At 33.2% G+C, this 16378-nt stretch overlaps 2 protein-coding genes across 3 annotated transcripts; one reads left to right on the plus strand and one right to left on the minus strand.

Annotated features, from left to right (window-relative positions):
• The first annotated feature begins 502 nt into the window (after nucleotides 1-502).
• On the plus strand, nucleotides 503-8070 carry LOC100777111 (auxilin-related protein 2). Its single transcript, XM_003526831.5, has 8 exons — nucleotides 503-1403; nucleotides 2733-4392; nucleotides 4662-4785; nucleotides 4895-4995; nucleotides 5176-5241; nucleotides 5702-5791; nucleotides 6392-6568; nucleotides 7578-8070. Exons 1-8 carry the CDS (start codon nucleotides 892-894, stop codon nucleotides 7614-7616), a joined length of 2769 nt encoding a protein of 922 aa, XP_003526879.1. The 5' UTR covers nucleotides 503-891; the 3' UTR covers nucleotides 7617-8070.
• Nucleotides 8071-8382: 312 nt separating this feature from the next.
• Nucleotides 8383-14997, minus strand: LOC100816507 (amino acid permease 3). 2 transcript variants are annotated; one of them, XM_006581720.4, is made up of 7 exons: nucleotides 14834-14997; nucleotides 12883-12995; nucleotides 12356-12589; nucleotides 11659-11752; nucleotides 9999-10213; nucleotides 9751-9890; nucleotides 8383-9368 (listed from the first exon to the last, which is right to left on the minus strand). In XM_006581720.4, the coding sequence occupies exons 2-7, from the start codon at nucleotides 12962-12964 to the stop codon at nucleotides 8724-8726; spliced, it is 1410 nt and encodes a 469-aa protein (XP_006581783.1). In that variant the 5' UTR covers nucleotides 12965-12995; nucleotides 14834-14997; the 3' UTR covers nucleotides 8383-8723. The 2 variants fall into 2 exon arrangements, with proteins under 2 accessions (XP_006581783.1, XP_006581782.1); XM_006581719.4 differs by lacking the exon at nucleotides 14834-14997 and having other exon boundaries at nucleotides 12883-13471.
• Between the last annotated feature and the right edge of the window lie 1381 nt (nucleotides 14998-16378).

A 16378-nucleotide genomic window follows, 5' to 3' on the forward strand; every position in this document is an offset into this window, starting at 1 on the left:
TGTAAAATTATTTTATATTATTTTTCGTACATAAAAAAAACTAGTACATTTTATCTTTTAGTTTGTAAAAAAAGTTTAATTAGTTATTTAGTATGTATAGTTATACAAACTTTATCTTTTAGTCATTATAATTAAAAATCATTCATTTTTATTTTTACACACATTATTTTTAATCTCTTTTAGTTCTTGATGTCTAGACTTGTATGAACCAAAAAAGAGTATACACAGATACTAAAAAGAATGTTTTTAAATATGAAAATTTAAAGATAAAATTTATAATTGCTAAATTTATACAATTATAGAAAAATAGTAATTAAACCTAAAGTAAAAACATAATAAGACAGACTTTTATTCCTTCCGGCAAACCCTACCAATATGCCATTATAAAATCAATCTTGAAGACTTAAATTTTTTTTTAAAAAAATGACACAAATAGTTAAAAAATTGAAACCCAAAGAATGTGTCATATTTCCCCCCACTTACGAACAAAACAATTTCTGGAATTTAATTTTAAAAATCAAGCGTGGAGCCCTGACACAAATCCATAACATGATTCGACCCCAAAATAGCAAGAATCAGAATTTGAGGAACCCTCGTCTCATCGAAGCAAATTCTTCAACGGGGACACACAAACAGAGAAAAAGGAACAAGTGAAGAAACAAAGCAAACCAGTACTAACCATCAAGCAGAAGAAAGAAAAATAAAAAAAAAATAAGACGAAGAAAAAAAAAAGACCGAAGAAAATTAAAGTGAAGCACAAGTGAGATTTAATTGTACTATTGTATCCTCTGACGGTTCTCGGTCCTCCCCTCACCGCACTCTCCCGCGGATCCACCGTAAGCCGGAGGATACCACCGCACACCAGATCCTTTCCTCTCTCTGTCTCTCACGATGAACGATTTCGATGGCCTCTTAACCACCGATTTCGGGTTCAAACCCCAAGGCAAATCGGCACCAATGGCAGCATCCAAATCCTCCTCCTCCTCCAACAACAACAAAACTTCCTCTCTCAACTTCGATTTAGGTTCCCGATCCGCTCGTGGCGCCTCCAATTCCTCCGTCAACGCCGCCGCCACTTCCCTCGACGATCTCTTCGGCGACTCCTCCTCCGTCTTTCGCGCCTCCGCCGATTTCCGTTCCAAGCCCGTCAACGACGGACCGGTCTTCGACAAACCGGTCTACGACGAAGACATTTTCGACGGCGTTCCGGGTCTCAAGAGCTCCTCCAAGGTCTTCTACGACGACGTTTTCGCTTCTGGAGGGAGCGCCGCCGCCGCGTTCGACGATCTTCTCGTTGGGTTAGGTAAATCGGAGAAATCGGAGAAGGTGGAGAAAGGTGCCCGGGATTTTGATGACTTGATCTCTGGATTCGGGAGCAGTAAGGCAAAGGCCTCCACTGATAGGTATGTTACGCATGCGTGAACTATGAAATGAGTTTTAGTGTGTGTAATTGTGTATCTTTAATTGAGCTAGTGAATGCTGTGTAGTGAGAACTGAGGTTTATTTATTGATCTGTGAACCTATTCCAGTGTTGAAAGAGAGTCGAGAAATGTGAGATTCTAAGCATGGAATGAATGGGGAGTGCTGAAAGTTTGTTAATTATAAAATTGATGGACCACTGAAATAATATACTGGAAAAGATACATAGAATTTGAAATTCTACCCTGTAAGTTTGAATGTAACATGCACGAGGGTTTAAAAAGCTTTTGAAAATTATTTTGGATCAAGACGTTTTAGAATAATGGTAATGGTCCGAGGATTGTGTTTAAACTTGCATGGTGAAGAGTGAAGAGAAATCATTGGCAGTGATCTATATGAATTTTTGGATTGTCTATGTATCTATGGAGTATCATCTACTGTGTCTTTTTGAAGGCCTTCACTTAGAATTCTTTTATAACATACTGTTCATACTTCATACCCTTGAGTACCCGTGATATGCTGAATATGTTAGGAAAAAATATTTGCTTGCTGTCATCATTGCAAATAAACTAAGAATCATAATTCACAAGCCTATCATCGTATATTACTGTCTGAATAATTTTTTTGACCGTCTGAAAATTGATCATAGGTAAAGATTTAAACTTAGAAACTTGTGGTATGACATTTTCTTCCATTTTTACTTCCAAGTCATTTTCCCCTTGTCTCTTGCTAAAGTTGCAAAGCATACCCTCTGTTTTACTCCTACTTAAGCGAAAACCCTTCGTTTCTGAAGTCTGTCTCCAAAGCTCAAGTTTAGAGTTAACTGCTTCCCCCTAACCCTTATTTCACTAATGTCATCCTAGCTAATTAGGGAACCAAACTATGATAAGGTAAAGTAATACGGTAATTAATTCTAGAAGATAATCTAAAGATATTCCAAGATATGGTAAGATATTTTCATATATTCTAACAATCCTAACTAACCCTTCCCCCCTGTCCTAATCGGTTCAATGTTTTTCTTTCTTGCTCAAGGATTATCACTTCTGTAGTAGTAAATTTGGGATGCCTGGTATTGAGTTTCCTTTGCCGTGCATTTTTATCTTGGAAGTGTATCTGTCATTTTATCTGGTTGATGATGGGACCAGGTTTAATGCAGGAATGAGGATGGATCTAATGAATTTGTTGTTGCTTAGCATCTTATTTGGTGAAATTAAACTGAAGGGAATGAAAATGTTAGAAGGGGCAATCCTATCCCTTATTTTCACATATTCTTGATGCATTGTAATCATTTTTGCATATTGTTTTATTCACAGGACCGTTCCTGATATTAATTTGTCACGAGAACCTACTATCAATGCTTCTAAGACAGCCTCTAGTGCAGCAAACGACCCTTTTAAAGTCTTTGAATCAACTTCAGCCCCAATTGATTCATCCTCAGACTACTTTACGGACCCACTGGAAGAAATTAGTAAATTTACTAGTTCTAGAAGCACAAAAAATGATAGTTCTTCAAATTCTAATGAAGTATATAATGATATTGATCCCTTTGGTGGACTTGGAAATTCTGTACCTGCATTCTCAGCAGAGAGAAATAGCATGAAGGGCAGCAACTCTCCAACGCCAAGGTCAAATACAAGTTCAAGCTGGACCGGAGATAAAGAATCAAATGACAAATCGTCTGTGAGGAGTCCTGAGAGACAAAAACAAAACAAGATTCCTGTTGATCATGATCAGGAATTTCTTCAGGCTGCATTTGACATGCCCATATATTCATCTGATTCTTACAAGCCAGTTGACCAAAGGTCTACTTCCCCTTCATATGATAACAATGGTTTTAGACAGGCTAGTATTCAGGAAGATATGTCTCCAAAATATGAAGAAAAGTTGGAATCAAATGATGATATATGGTTGATGGTATCAGAGATTCCTCTTTTCACTCAGCCAACTGCTGCTCCACCACCTTCAAGACCGCCTCCTCCTCGACCAGTACATATCCCTAAGTCAGGAGCAGGTTCTTCAGCTTCTGCCAATGTCAGAAAGAAGGATAATGAATTTTCTTATTTTCCAAGTTCCAGTCAATTTTCTCAGGGTTCTGAATCTGCTCCTGCTGCAGCCAAGTTATCTTCTGCATCTCAGTTTGATGAACTTGAAGATTTTGCCATGGGAAAGAGTCATGATAATGACGATGAACGTATAAATGGTCTTGCCGACGAAGAATTAGAGATGAACTCAGCTGCTGCAGCTATGAAAGAGGCTATGGATAGAGCTGAAGCTAAATTTAGGCACGCAAAGGGCGTCAGGGAGAGAGAGAATACAAAAGCTTCTAAAAGCAAGGAACCTGTGCAATTGGAAAAAGATGGAAGAGCGGTGTCAGAGGACAGAGGAAAACAGGAAAGGTTAGACCATGAACGGCAACAAAAGGAGAGAGAGGAAAAGGAGCAAAGAAGACGTGAGAAGGAAAGGGAGGAGAAAGAAAGAGAACAACAGAGACTTGAGAGAGAAAGAGAAAAGGCAAGACAGGCTGTGGAAAGAGCTACTAGAGAAGCACGTGAAAGAGCAGCTGTTGAAGCTCGCCGAAGAGCTGAGAGGGCTGCTGTTGAGAAAGCTAACACAGAAGCTAGAAAGCGTGCTGAAAGGGCCGCAGTTCAGAGAGCACAGGCTGAAGCCCGTGAAAGGGCTGCTACTGAGGCAAAGGAAAGGGCCGAAAAGGCTTCCGCGGAGGCAAAGGAAAGGGAAGTGCGGGAAAGAGCTGCAGCTGCAAGAGCTGAACCTGAAGCAAGAGTTAAAGCTGAACGTGCTGCTGTAGAAAGGGCTGCTGCAGAGGCCCGAGAAAGAGCTGCAGCACAGGCCCGAGAAAGAGCTGCAGCTGCTGCAAGGATGAGCCAACAACAGAATGACAATGATCTTGAATCATTTTTCAGCACAGGTGCACGGGCTAACAGTGCTCCAAGGCCTCCTAGGTCCAGCTCTTCAGTGAGTACCTATTTGTGTTAAACATTATTTCTACTTATATATAGTGGCTGGTTCTTGGCTGTGGTATTTTGTCTTTTCCCACCATAGAAAATTTATCCTAAAAGTAGGATGCCATATTCATTGGGTTGTTATTTTTGTCCTTTTCCTTTCTATTGTTAATAAACAAGAAATAGAAAAAATTGACAAGTTTTATAATTATTTTCATGTTGTAATTAAAAAGAAAAGTGGACTGATATGCATGTTAATGTACTGGACCTCTTTTCTTTCAGGACTCTGTATTTGATGCCCAATTTCAGTCAGATTTAACCCGGAAATCTACAGGTGTGTCTTCAAGCATGAAGAAAGCATCATCATCCACTAATATTGTTGATGATCTTTCCTCAATTTTTGGAGGTAGGTTTATGTGCACAATATATTTTTTATTGATGCAGAATTTATTGGATTTTTTGAGTCTCAGCACTTACAAAAGCTCTTTTTGTCTCCTTTCTTCTATGATTTGAAGCTGCTCCATCATCATCTGGAGAGTTTCAGGAAATTGAAGGGGAAACTGAAGAAAGACGAAGAGCCAGGTTGGAACGCCACCAGAGGACTCAGGAGCGTGCGGTATGTATTACTGTATTTTGCTCCTTGATTTGATTTCTTCATCATTTCATGTAGAAAGAATAGGTGAACAATGTACTCTTTTCAAACCAATTTGACATTGAATTTATGTGGAAGTATGTACATTCTCAAGATTTTTTTTAATTGTTTTTGTTACCAACAATCATTATCATTTTACACCAGGCTAAAGCACTGGCTGAGAAGAATCAACGGGACCTACAAACTCAAAGAGACCAAGCTGAGAGACATGTAAGTAGTTTCTTTAGTTGTTTTCCTTTTTATTTGTGACTGTGGGTTTTCTGTCACCCACTTGCATTGCACTCACTGCATATGCACAATATATATCCCTTCATCCTTGTTAGACTCTTTAGTTGTGTTATTTTGTATGCCTGTTTCTAGTTTACGTTAAAGCTAACAGCTTGTTTGGCCTTTTTAAAAAAAATTACAATATACTTGTGTCTCTGTTACTTTCTCTCCGTAAACTGTTTTACTAATTGGGGGGGGGGGGGGGGGGATTGAGATGGGGTTGAAATTGGGCCCTGTCTTCCCCTCTTTTGCTTACCTTTATATATTTAACACACAATTAAGGGATTCTTTTTATGTTGGATGATGGTGGTTAGTTTGATTTTACTTCTCTGTTAATTTGCAGTGTTTTAATTGTGACATGTTTTAATATTATTATCTAATCTTATCTCTACATTGATTTCAGAGGGTTGCTGAAACATTGGATTTTGAAATTAAGCGCTGGGCTGCAGGAAAGGAGGGGAACTTGCGTGCTTTGCTTTCTACCTTACAATATGTATATACTTTGTACATGCACTTCGGAAAATCTCTGAATTTTCTCTATTCCAGATCTATATGAACGCCTAGAAGTTTGTTAGCTTATGCTATTCCTTCTTTATGTGAATGCTTGAGTCCAAGTTTTGGTGGGTATTTGGTAACAGATTATTTTCAGAAAATATTGTTTGAAAAACTTCATTTTGGCAAAAATAAGCAAATTATTTCTCCAAAATAAATTGAACCAAAACATGCACTAATTCTATATTGCAAAACTGATATGATTGGTTTCATATGCACTGCTCATTACATGATCATCCATTATTTCAATTTCCTTGTTGAATATTATCCATACTAGCATTTTCTAATCAAGTCTTCACTAATATTGGACACATCTTAGCAAAATGGTTGATTTTGCTGAACATGGAACGTTCTAGTGATGTAATTGTAATTAGCAAAAGCAACTTGTTTCCAAATTTTCATATACTCCGAAAGGCTCCTGTTTCTGAATCTTTAAGCAGCCAAATGGTCCCTTAATTTGTATTTTTTTCAAAGGTAGCATTTTTTTTTTCTTTATCTATGTTTGTTATGTTAAGTTGTTTCCTTCATGAATGATGATCAGGTTCTGTGGCCTGAATGTGGTTGGCAACCAGTTTCTTTGACTGATTTGATCACTGCTGCTGCTGTTAGAAAGGTTTATAGGAAAGCTACATTGTGCACTCATCCTGATAAAGTACAACAGAAGGGTGCCACTATTCAACAGAAATATATTGCTGAGAAGGTTTTTGATCTACTCAAGGTATTTCAGGCCTTTTTATATTTTTCGTACATACAGTATTATGCTTCATAAAGAAAGAAGTGGTTGTTAGTGGATTTGAAGTGACTTCCAAATGTGGGTTTTCCATGCAACATTTTGTGCCCAAATGATATGCATATAAAGATTGGCATCTTGTCATATATGATGGTGTGTGTATTCTGAAGCAATGATGGAATTAATTTTATATATTGGCCTCTCGAGGCATTTTCTGTCATGTCTGGTTACAAATGCTAGATTCTATAAAAATAGAAAACTATGATATAATTAAATTTTGTATTTTATTTTATTGAACCACAATTATATCCGAGCTTTATTTCTGTCATACTTGTGCGTGACATCTATATTGACAACTCAAGTTTAATAAACATTTTGGAAATAGAAATGTTAGTTACACATTTTTTAACATTCTTCCAACGCACCTTTTTTCATGGTTCAAAGGGAGGAGTCAAACTCTAGTACTAGGGATTTATTATAACTCACGCACATTATTCAATAAACTAAAACTAGACCCCCTTGGTCTTCCAATACACCCTTTATTATTGGGTGCATACTTTTTAAGAAATTCACTTGATAATAGAATGTCTTTAGGAATATTCACCCAATAATAGAGGGTGTGTTGGAAAGAGTACAGTAAAGGCATTATTCTTTTGAAAATTAGGTATCCAATGTTCCATTCAATTTGTGCTCTTCACCACAGGTGTTAACCATCGATTTGCTGCATTCCTGTTAGTCCAGCCAATGGGTGGTACGTCATGTTGAGTATTGTAGGATTTTCTTCTACATAGATAACTTTGAAGTAATGTATAAATGGCAATTAACTGTACTAACATAAAAAAGCCTAAAGTAGGGTTTAGTCTCGTGATGTTTCTGATGTATATTAAAAATAGGACTTGTGTTAGTGGTATGTTTTTTCCAGTTTCAATACTTGTGTGCTTTAAATAAAAATAAATACTATGCCTTTATTTTTTGCTAAGTCTGACAATTTATACAGGAAGCATGGAATAAGTTCAATTCAGAGGAGCTTTTCTAATCTCAGATGAACTCAACTACTTCAAGTCAGTTTTGCTCTGCCCATTCTGTTGAGAGGGAGCCACTCCCCCCTTTTTTGCTGCCTCCCCCACTGCATATTTGTTTCGATTGAAGTTCTGTTGCATCGATGATGGAAAATCATTGTAGAAAATCAATTTCTTGTGTGGCGTCAGGATGGCCAAAGGTTACACCGGAGAGTAATCTGTAATCGATGTTATTTCTTTGGGGGGGGGGGACCGATGCTTAATGAATGCAATATGTTTTGTTGTAAAATACTAGTATCTTTTTGTTGACATCTGTCAATTCAATTCATTATTTCAGTCGAGTGAGAGCTCCTGAGCAGTCTTTTTTTTGGTTTTGTTTATTCATTTATATTACTTGTGATATAGTGTAAGTCTCCTGAATATATATTATTCCATAATGTTGAATGAAGTCAAAATGTGGGACGTTCCACAGACCTCCTTAGCACATGCTTCTATATTTTGTAATAGCTATTTTGATTTTGATTTCAAACACTAAATTTAAAATTATTTTCCATCTCTGGTTTTAATTCGACCATGCTCTGCTGAGATCTAAGTTTGAAGTTTATGTTTATAATTAGTTATGTTAAAGTTTCGTACAATTTTGTATTTCAGTTTGTCCACATTAGTTTCTATGATTGGATAAGAGGAAGAAGGGGTACGGAATTTGTAAATGACTCGAACTTTTTGCTTTATAGACTTTTTAAAACTGAAATGAAAGGAAGGAGATGGGGGGATAAGTGAATATTTTCAATTCAATGCTTGAAGATTGTAGCATTGAAAGCATTACTCATAAAACAAAAAAAAATAAAATACAAACAACTATAAGGTGTGGCACAAGTGACAAAGAGCTTGGGTTCTTTGACTATATAATAGGGGTTTGATCCCTGACGATGTGCATAGAGCAGCACCTGTAGGTAAAGAAATTGTTCCTTAATCAATACTTTACTTTTTCAGGAGATTAGTCCTATGGTTTCTAGTTGTGAGAGTACCTTTGGGTCCAATCTCAGATCTAAACAAAAGATATACAAACCACCATCACTGACCACATCAGTTTTTAGCCTTTGCTAGGAGAGGGTGGATGGAGTTTAATAGTCTACATGAAACGGTTTGTATTTCTGTAGGTCAAGCACGATACTGGCAACTGAGCCAACAGCAGCCGCAACTGATACTATGAAACAAACAACACTTAAGATTTGCATACCAATCCATCTACCACTCCACCTTGGGGTCCTCTTTTGTTTGATACTCATCTGCACTGGGAGAAAAACACTTAAAGGCCAAAACCCCAGTGCTCCAAGAAGTCCCAAAACGTCATTGAAGAATGGAATCAACATTGCTACAAAAGTGGTTATGATAACAAACACTGTTCTCCAAACTAATCTAAATGGGCTTAGATTGTAGGGTGAAAAACCAGGAATTGGAATTTTATATTCCGTCTCAACTTCAGGCCATCTTTTTGAAGCCCATTTCTCGACAAAGGCAAAGAGGGGCTGGGCATAAACTTGGTATGCTCCCACAAGGTGAATTACGATAGCAGCATTAGCAATATCTATGAGCCAATATGGGTTAAAAAAACCAAATCCTGTGAGCAGGTTCCCAGGTGCTGAATCTCCAAAAGCAGCATAGCCCATGAAACCACAAAGCATATAAAATGTTGTGGTTACTCCAATACTTATCTTAGCAGACTTCTTCATTGTCTTTGCTTCCGATGGTGGAGATTTTATGGTGTCCTGTGTAGTCAGAATATTACATATTAATTAATTTTCTGATAAAAAAAGTTATGAATTAAATACATTTTTAGTCCTTACAATTTAATATTTTTGTCTTTATAAGATTATTTTTTTTATTTTTAATCCTTACAAATTATGTTTGTTTTATTTTTGGTTCTTATAGTACTTTAAATAATACTTTTTTCCTTGTTCAAAGTATTATTTAAAGTGTTTTAGGGATTAAAAATAAAACAAACATAATTTGTTATGACTAAAAACAAAAACATAATTGTACAAGTATGAAAAATAAAAATAAAAGTTAAATTATAAGAAATAAAAAGATATTTTTTTTTATCTTTCTGTTAAAACAGAAAAAAGAAAGAAAGAAAAAAAAAAAGTGAACCTGAATTTCAATGAGAATTTGAGAATATGAATAGGCGAAGGCTATGTCACCAAGACCTTGGAAAACCCCCCATACTTTTGTGGCCTCGGTCACAGTTCCAATCCTTACTCCTGTGAGACTACCCTTGAAAGTACCCATTTCTGTTTAAGAACCAATTAAACAAAAAAAAAAACATTAGCCAATATTTTATTTTTAAATAGTACTAGTACTTTCTTAAACAAAACAAAACAAAAAAGTAGGAATATAACCTGCAACTTTGGCAATGCCAAGAGCGAGCCCAATTGTGGAATAGACAAAAGACATGATTGCTGCAACTATGGAGAGCCACCATGTTTCATGAAAATCTGGAATTTGAGAAAATAAAATTTGGATTATGCCAAAACCGATCATGTATGGGTTGCTTGAAACCTGACATGGACTTTTTCCGCCTGAAGAATGGAAACAGTTGGACCTTTTTATTGCCCTGTCAACCAAACACAAGTTAAATTGAAACAATCCCATAATTAAACTAGATAATCAAACAAGATAATTCTATGATTAGAAATAAATATTGCAACATCACAATGAATGAGCTAATTTCTATAGATACAGAAATCTATATACATATTCCAAATCTTCTGTAAAGTGAAATTACCTTAAAAAGCAACAGGTGAGTGTGTGCTAGAATTAGAAAGAGCATGTTGCTAGCATCTTTCTAACATCAATTATTTTGAGAAGCAATAGTTACATTATTAAAGAAAACTAATACATAGTAACATTTTTTAATAATAACTTAAAAAATTTGTTGAAAAAGCAAAAAGCAAAATAAATTATGTAGGGTGAACGCTAAATATAAAAGGGTTAAATTAATATGTAGATCTCACATTATTACAAAATTTTTAATTAGGTTCTTATGTTTTATTTTTTTAATTGGGCCCCTCTATTAATTTTAAATTTATAATCAGGTCCCTTTTGTCATCTTCCATTTGAGATCCATTTGGAATGCTATGTGACAAGGTTATGTGGATTTTTTAAATTATTATTTATAAAAAATGAAAAAATTTAAAAAGCATTGTGGTTGATGCAAATAGCATTGTAGACAAATTAAAGAATAATCACACATTAAAGTTGAAGTTACCCTAGAGAGATATAGAATCCACATTTTAGGCTTTAGATTACAACTTGGGTCCTTTGAGAGATAATGAACTGGTTGTGAATAAAGTGGAGGCATAAACAACAATGTGCATCAACACATCATAAAACAATTAAACAATTGCATGTGTCATAACAACACCATTTAATGACATATAATGACACTTGATATTTATATGTGAAGAAATTATTAGGTAATTTAAGATCATCTTATTTATGGCATCAACCAATAATCATGTGATACGTAAATGATCAAAGATATATTCATTAAATTAAATATAAACTAAATTATTAGGTCACATGATTATTTGGTTGGGATCATAGATGATATGATAGTCCTAGACTATTTAATAATTTTTCCTATATGTTTATATAATGAAATATTTTGTCAAGTATAACAAATTTCACACAAGAAATTAACATATAGACTTGATTATAAATTTAAAATTAATACTATAACATAATAAAAAAAATATAGAAACCTAATTTAAAAATTTGTAATAGTATGAGAACTTGTAGACTAATTTAACCATATAAAGAAGTTAATAAATATGTGAAAATTATTTTGTTTAGCGCTTGGAAAAAAATCAACCAAGAGTTTTATTTAAAATATTTGGATTATACATTATTTTAAAAAAGCTAGCCTGAAAGTTAGGGATTGAAATTAACTAATTCATCCGAATATACCAAGTCTACGGGAATTTACTACTAGTATCAACTTACCACAAATCAATTTCTAAGATTTATGATTTCAAGATAATGTAAGTGGTGACTCACATCATGCTAATAGAAGCTGCAATTGTGTATCCTACGGCGGTTCCGTAAAGATTTGAGTACTGAACTACCCCACAAAATGCATCATAATACCCACCTGCAAAATCCATTAAAGCACATGTTACTAACTATCATACAACCCACAAGCGATTCCATTTTAAAAGAAAAATATTCTTTCAACAACCAAAAGTCAATTATGTACAACACAATATTTGTCCTTTTGCTTTTAAAGCATATTGTTTTAGATTTATGTATATATATAAAAAAGATAAAGATAATCATGCATATTAAGATAATCATGCATATTAAGACAATCAGTCAATTAACAATTTAGAAAACATTATATGTATACACAGAAATATCCGTTCACACCAAAACATTTCAACATATTCAACCACGACAGACGTGTGACTTCGAAACTTTGAATGCAATCAGTAAGCTGATGTAATATTCAAAAGAAAATGTTATGAGCAAAGGAAAAATATAAGAGTGAGTAATATAAGTGAAACAGGTTATATGATGTGACGGTAAAAAGAAATAAACAGAATATAATATAATACTTATACGAAGATGTCGCATTAGTAAGGAATAAAATTACGTACGTCTTCTATATAATTTTATTATATATATATATATATAAAGTTCACATGATGCTATAACTACTCATAATGAATGCGTATATATCATCAATTTATATTACCGAGAATGGATTGAACTGCATCCATGAAAGTATAGTTTCTCTTCCCGGTAACAGGGTCACCACAGCGATAACAATCAGCCAGAAGCGACGTCGTATACAACGTAACAACACTGAAGAAGATCATAACTGCAGGCCCAGCAACCCAACCCATTTGAGCCATGGCCCATGCCAAAGACAGCACCCCAGAACCCACCACTGCTGTTATTATGTGCGAGCTTGTTGTCCAAACGGTCCCTGCCTCATAAATAATAATAATTAACCCATCAAATATCATATCATATACAAATTAATATCATATATCATATACAATTTTTGTTTTTGTTTTTCACATGTTCCCTTTTTCAAAAACAATTCTGTTTGAAGTCTCAGAAATTAAATATGAATACCTTTCCCAAAAGAAATTCAAATGTTAGTTATTACGTTCGACTAGACCCAACTATCTTTGGTATCATATACAGATTATAATCAAAGAAATAAAGATGATGTGAAAAAAATAAAAAAATAAAAGTATATAAATTAAGGTGTACCTGTTCGTTTAACATGGCCATCATCATCGTAGAATTTGGAGTTAGTTTGTGAAGAAACACCATCAATGGAGTAAGGCTCCATGCCAAAGTCTTGATGGTGGCTAAGATTGGTTCTGGAAGATTTTTCAACCATCTATTATTTATGGACCCGAGAGAACAATATAAATGGAGAAGAGAGTATTGAATATTGATGATATATACTACTGAACTAGTTAGCTTGTTATGTTCGTCCCAACAATGGTGGATGGAGTTGGGTTCACAAATAAAAGAACAATACACGTGCCCAAAAGAAAAAAATAAAAAAAAAGAGGTTGGGTACAAATACTATTGTATAAGCACCAGCCACCAGCAAGGTTAGTGATCCATATTGATGCAAATCAAATCACTATTGGCTTCGTGGGTGTGAAATGAAAATGGAGGATATTTATTGGGGTTCACTATATTTCTTAGAATTGTAAAATCCGTCGACCGTTCACTAAAAGATAAAAGTTATTACAAGAAATAATAAATAAGTATACAGTTGTCATTCTCATTTTTAAAATTAAAAGAACCTGAATTATTTAATTTTAGTTATAACAATTGGATTTTATTGTATTTGTTTGATTTAATTTAAAAATCTGATACCACGTAAGTTGCCACTAAAAGCCATTATATTTACTTTCAGCAAAAAAAAAAAGAAGAAGCTATTATTTACTTTCAGCAAAACAAAAAGCCATTATATTTCAGCTAATCCTAAAAGGAAAACTCATTTAAAAAGATGCAAACAAATTAAATTAATCAATGAATATAATGATAAAAAAATGCACATGAAATGAATACCAAAGTATATTTCGATTAACTATACATAGAAAACTAATGGTGTTTGATTTTTGCTATATATTTTTTTTAGATTTATTTTCTATAACAAATTAACCTTTTATTTTTTTAAGAAAATATCTTCTCAAACGATAATTTCAATGACATAACAATTAGCATGCCTTTAAACTTGAAACTATTTTTAAGGGATTTTTAATGTAAAACCTGAAAGTATTACCAAAATTGCTACAGCCTCGATAAAAAAATCAAGCCATAATCAAAATATTGGAGACTAACTATTAACTAATAGTGTTGAGACGAAAAAGAAAATCCTTCTTTTGGGTGTATTTTCAATTTTTTCGTTCAATATCAAGTCGACCTAAAAAGCAAGTTGATTTTCTAGTTGACTAGAGAATCAATCTATTCTATTCCTAAAACTCATGTGGCTCAAACAAACACCTTTCCCGGTGTGCGCAGTATAATCTTCTTTTTTAGTTATAATTGGTCCATACTTTTGAAGCTTCAAGTTTCAACACATTAAAAATGTTTATCTTCTACATTTTTCTAATTTGTAAAATATCAAGAAGATAAGGAGAATATATAACACAGCACCATCGATAACACTGTATTATTCTAATTCTAAGAAAAATGAATCTTTGAATATTAATTCCTTTTGCATTGGATGGTTGTGGTTAATGGTTTTATTCGCTCTGCCCATAACAAGTTGCTGCAAAATTTCAATTTCTGATGATGCACATTTGCCTGTCAGATATTATTTCCTTGGAATATTGAAACGATGATGTACTTGTTAATGTTATCAATTGCATTATTACGGTCGAAACAAAGACTGAAAAGCAATTCGTTTCAACAGTTCAAAATACGCCGAAAAGCTTTAGTATGAGAATCAAACAGACCCTGTTAATAGTGCTTTATGCATATTAATATGATTATATTGTATGGTTTCGTTGCTTGTGGGTGTTATAAAGTGAATATTCAGATTCAGCAAAATCTGAAACTCAAACAAAACTACAAAACAAAATAGTACTAGCAATGCATTCATATGAAGACCATAGGGAAGAAATTAATCAGTGATGAAATTCATGAATTTCAATTCACAAGCAAGGAAATAAAAGAGAATGGAAGAAATCAACATTACTTGATTGTGGAACCCAAATTAAAGAGAAGGTTTGTTGTTGTTGTTGTTGTTGCTGCTGCTGCTAGTTTAATTTGGGGAGTGAGAGTGAGTTTGGTCAAATTTTGAACACACTTGCCAACCAAACCAAACGGAGCAGCTAGCTCTCCTTACTGTTGTTGCTTGCTTATAGTTATAGGGTTACAGCGGAGCTTAGGATTCGGTTCAATTTTGGCGTGTGGGACAACGACCATTGTATCTGTCACAGCCGTTCACATTTTCTTACTACTACGTAATACATACCAATTCTAATTAGTTACTTATTTAATTAATCAATTAATTATCAGTTTTCAAATTAAATGTCAATGATAATTAATTATGTATTTCTATTATATATTGATTGTGATATTTGATATTTTTATCGGTAAAAATAAAAATAAAAATATCCAGAGCTTTACACCAACTACTCTACTCATGTATAATGTTCAACTACTACCTGCTATAGATGGTATTGTTTAAGTGTGTGGTTGCTTATTAATTTCTAATAATTAAGTCCTGTGCATTACATTACATGAGTGTTTTTAAATTTAAATAACTTGTAGTATAAATACAAATCAATTAAAGAAAGGAGTAAATACTTTCATTGTTAATAGCATTTATTCTACTATATTGAATATGAATAAATTAATGAGACAAGTTTTGAAACAGAGGAGGAATTTATAATAAAATATATTATTAAAATGAAGACACACTGGTTCTATTGATAAGGTATGTCAATATTTAAAATTTAAAAATTAAAACTGTTTGACATTATATAATAATTCTAAAACTCAGTTTTTCTAAAAAATAAAATATCTTTAATTTAACATATTATAATAAAATTTAAATTTGAATTAATTTTTAAAATAATATTTGGAAGGAATAAAAAATTATAACCATAAAATAAGATTAAATATTTGATGTAAAAATTGATACATGACTAACAAAATCACATTTAAAAGTATTTTTTTTAGACAACATATATCATTTATTGAAAACTATCATGTTAAGCTAACTAAAATAATTTTGAGTTAAAAAATAAGAACTCGTATTTATAATTTACTTTAAGATAAAAATAAATTAGTGTAATATACTCCAAATTTTCTCTAAAAGAACGTATCCAAATTAAGCACATGTTCACAACAGTTTAGTGAAAAAAAAATCAATTTTTAATAAATTTCTTTTCTTACGAAATTTTTAATAAATAGCACTTTATCATTTTTAATAAATTGCTATTTGTTTACAATATAAATTTCCAAGCGTATAACAAAAGTATATGCAAGTATTTCTGATCGATCTAATTTAACTCAGAGTGTCTTTGTACAGAGAATTTTAATTGAGAAAAGTAATTTATCAAAGAATTTGAATTTTTGTCATTTTGATTTAATTGTTTGGATGCTTTTTATGAAGAATTTAAAATTTTGAAATTTTAAAACAAAATTTTAAACAACTAAAAATCTGGAATTTCAATTTCCCTCCGAAAATGAAATTTTCTTAACCTTCTTCAATAAATATCTCTGAACTCCTAAA

Source organism: Glycine max, chromosome 6 (genome assembly GCF_000004515.6).
Source record: "Glycine max cultivar Williams 82 chromosome 6, Glycine_max_v4.0, whole genome shotgun sequence".
NCBI lineage: Eukaryota > Viridiplantae > Streptophyta > Magnoliopsida > Fabales > Fabaceae > Glycine > Glycine max.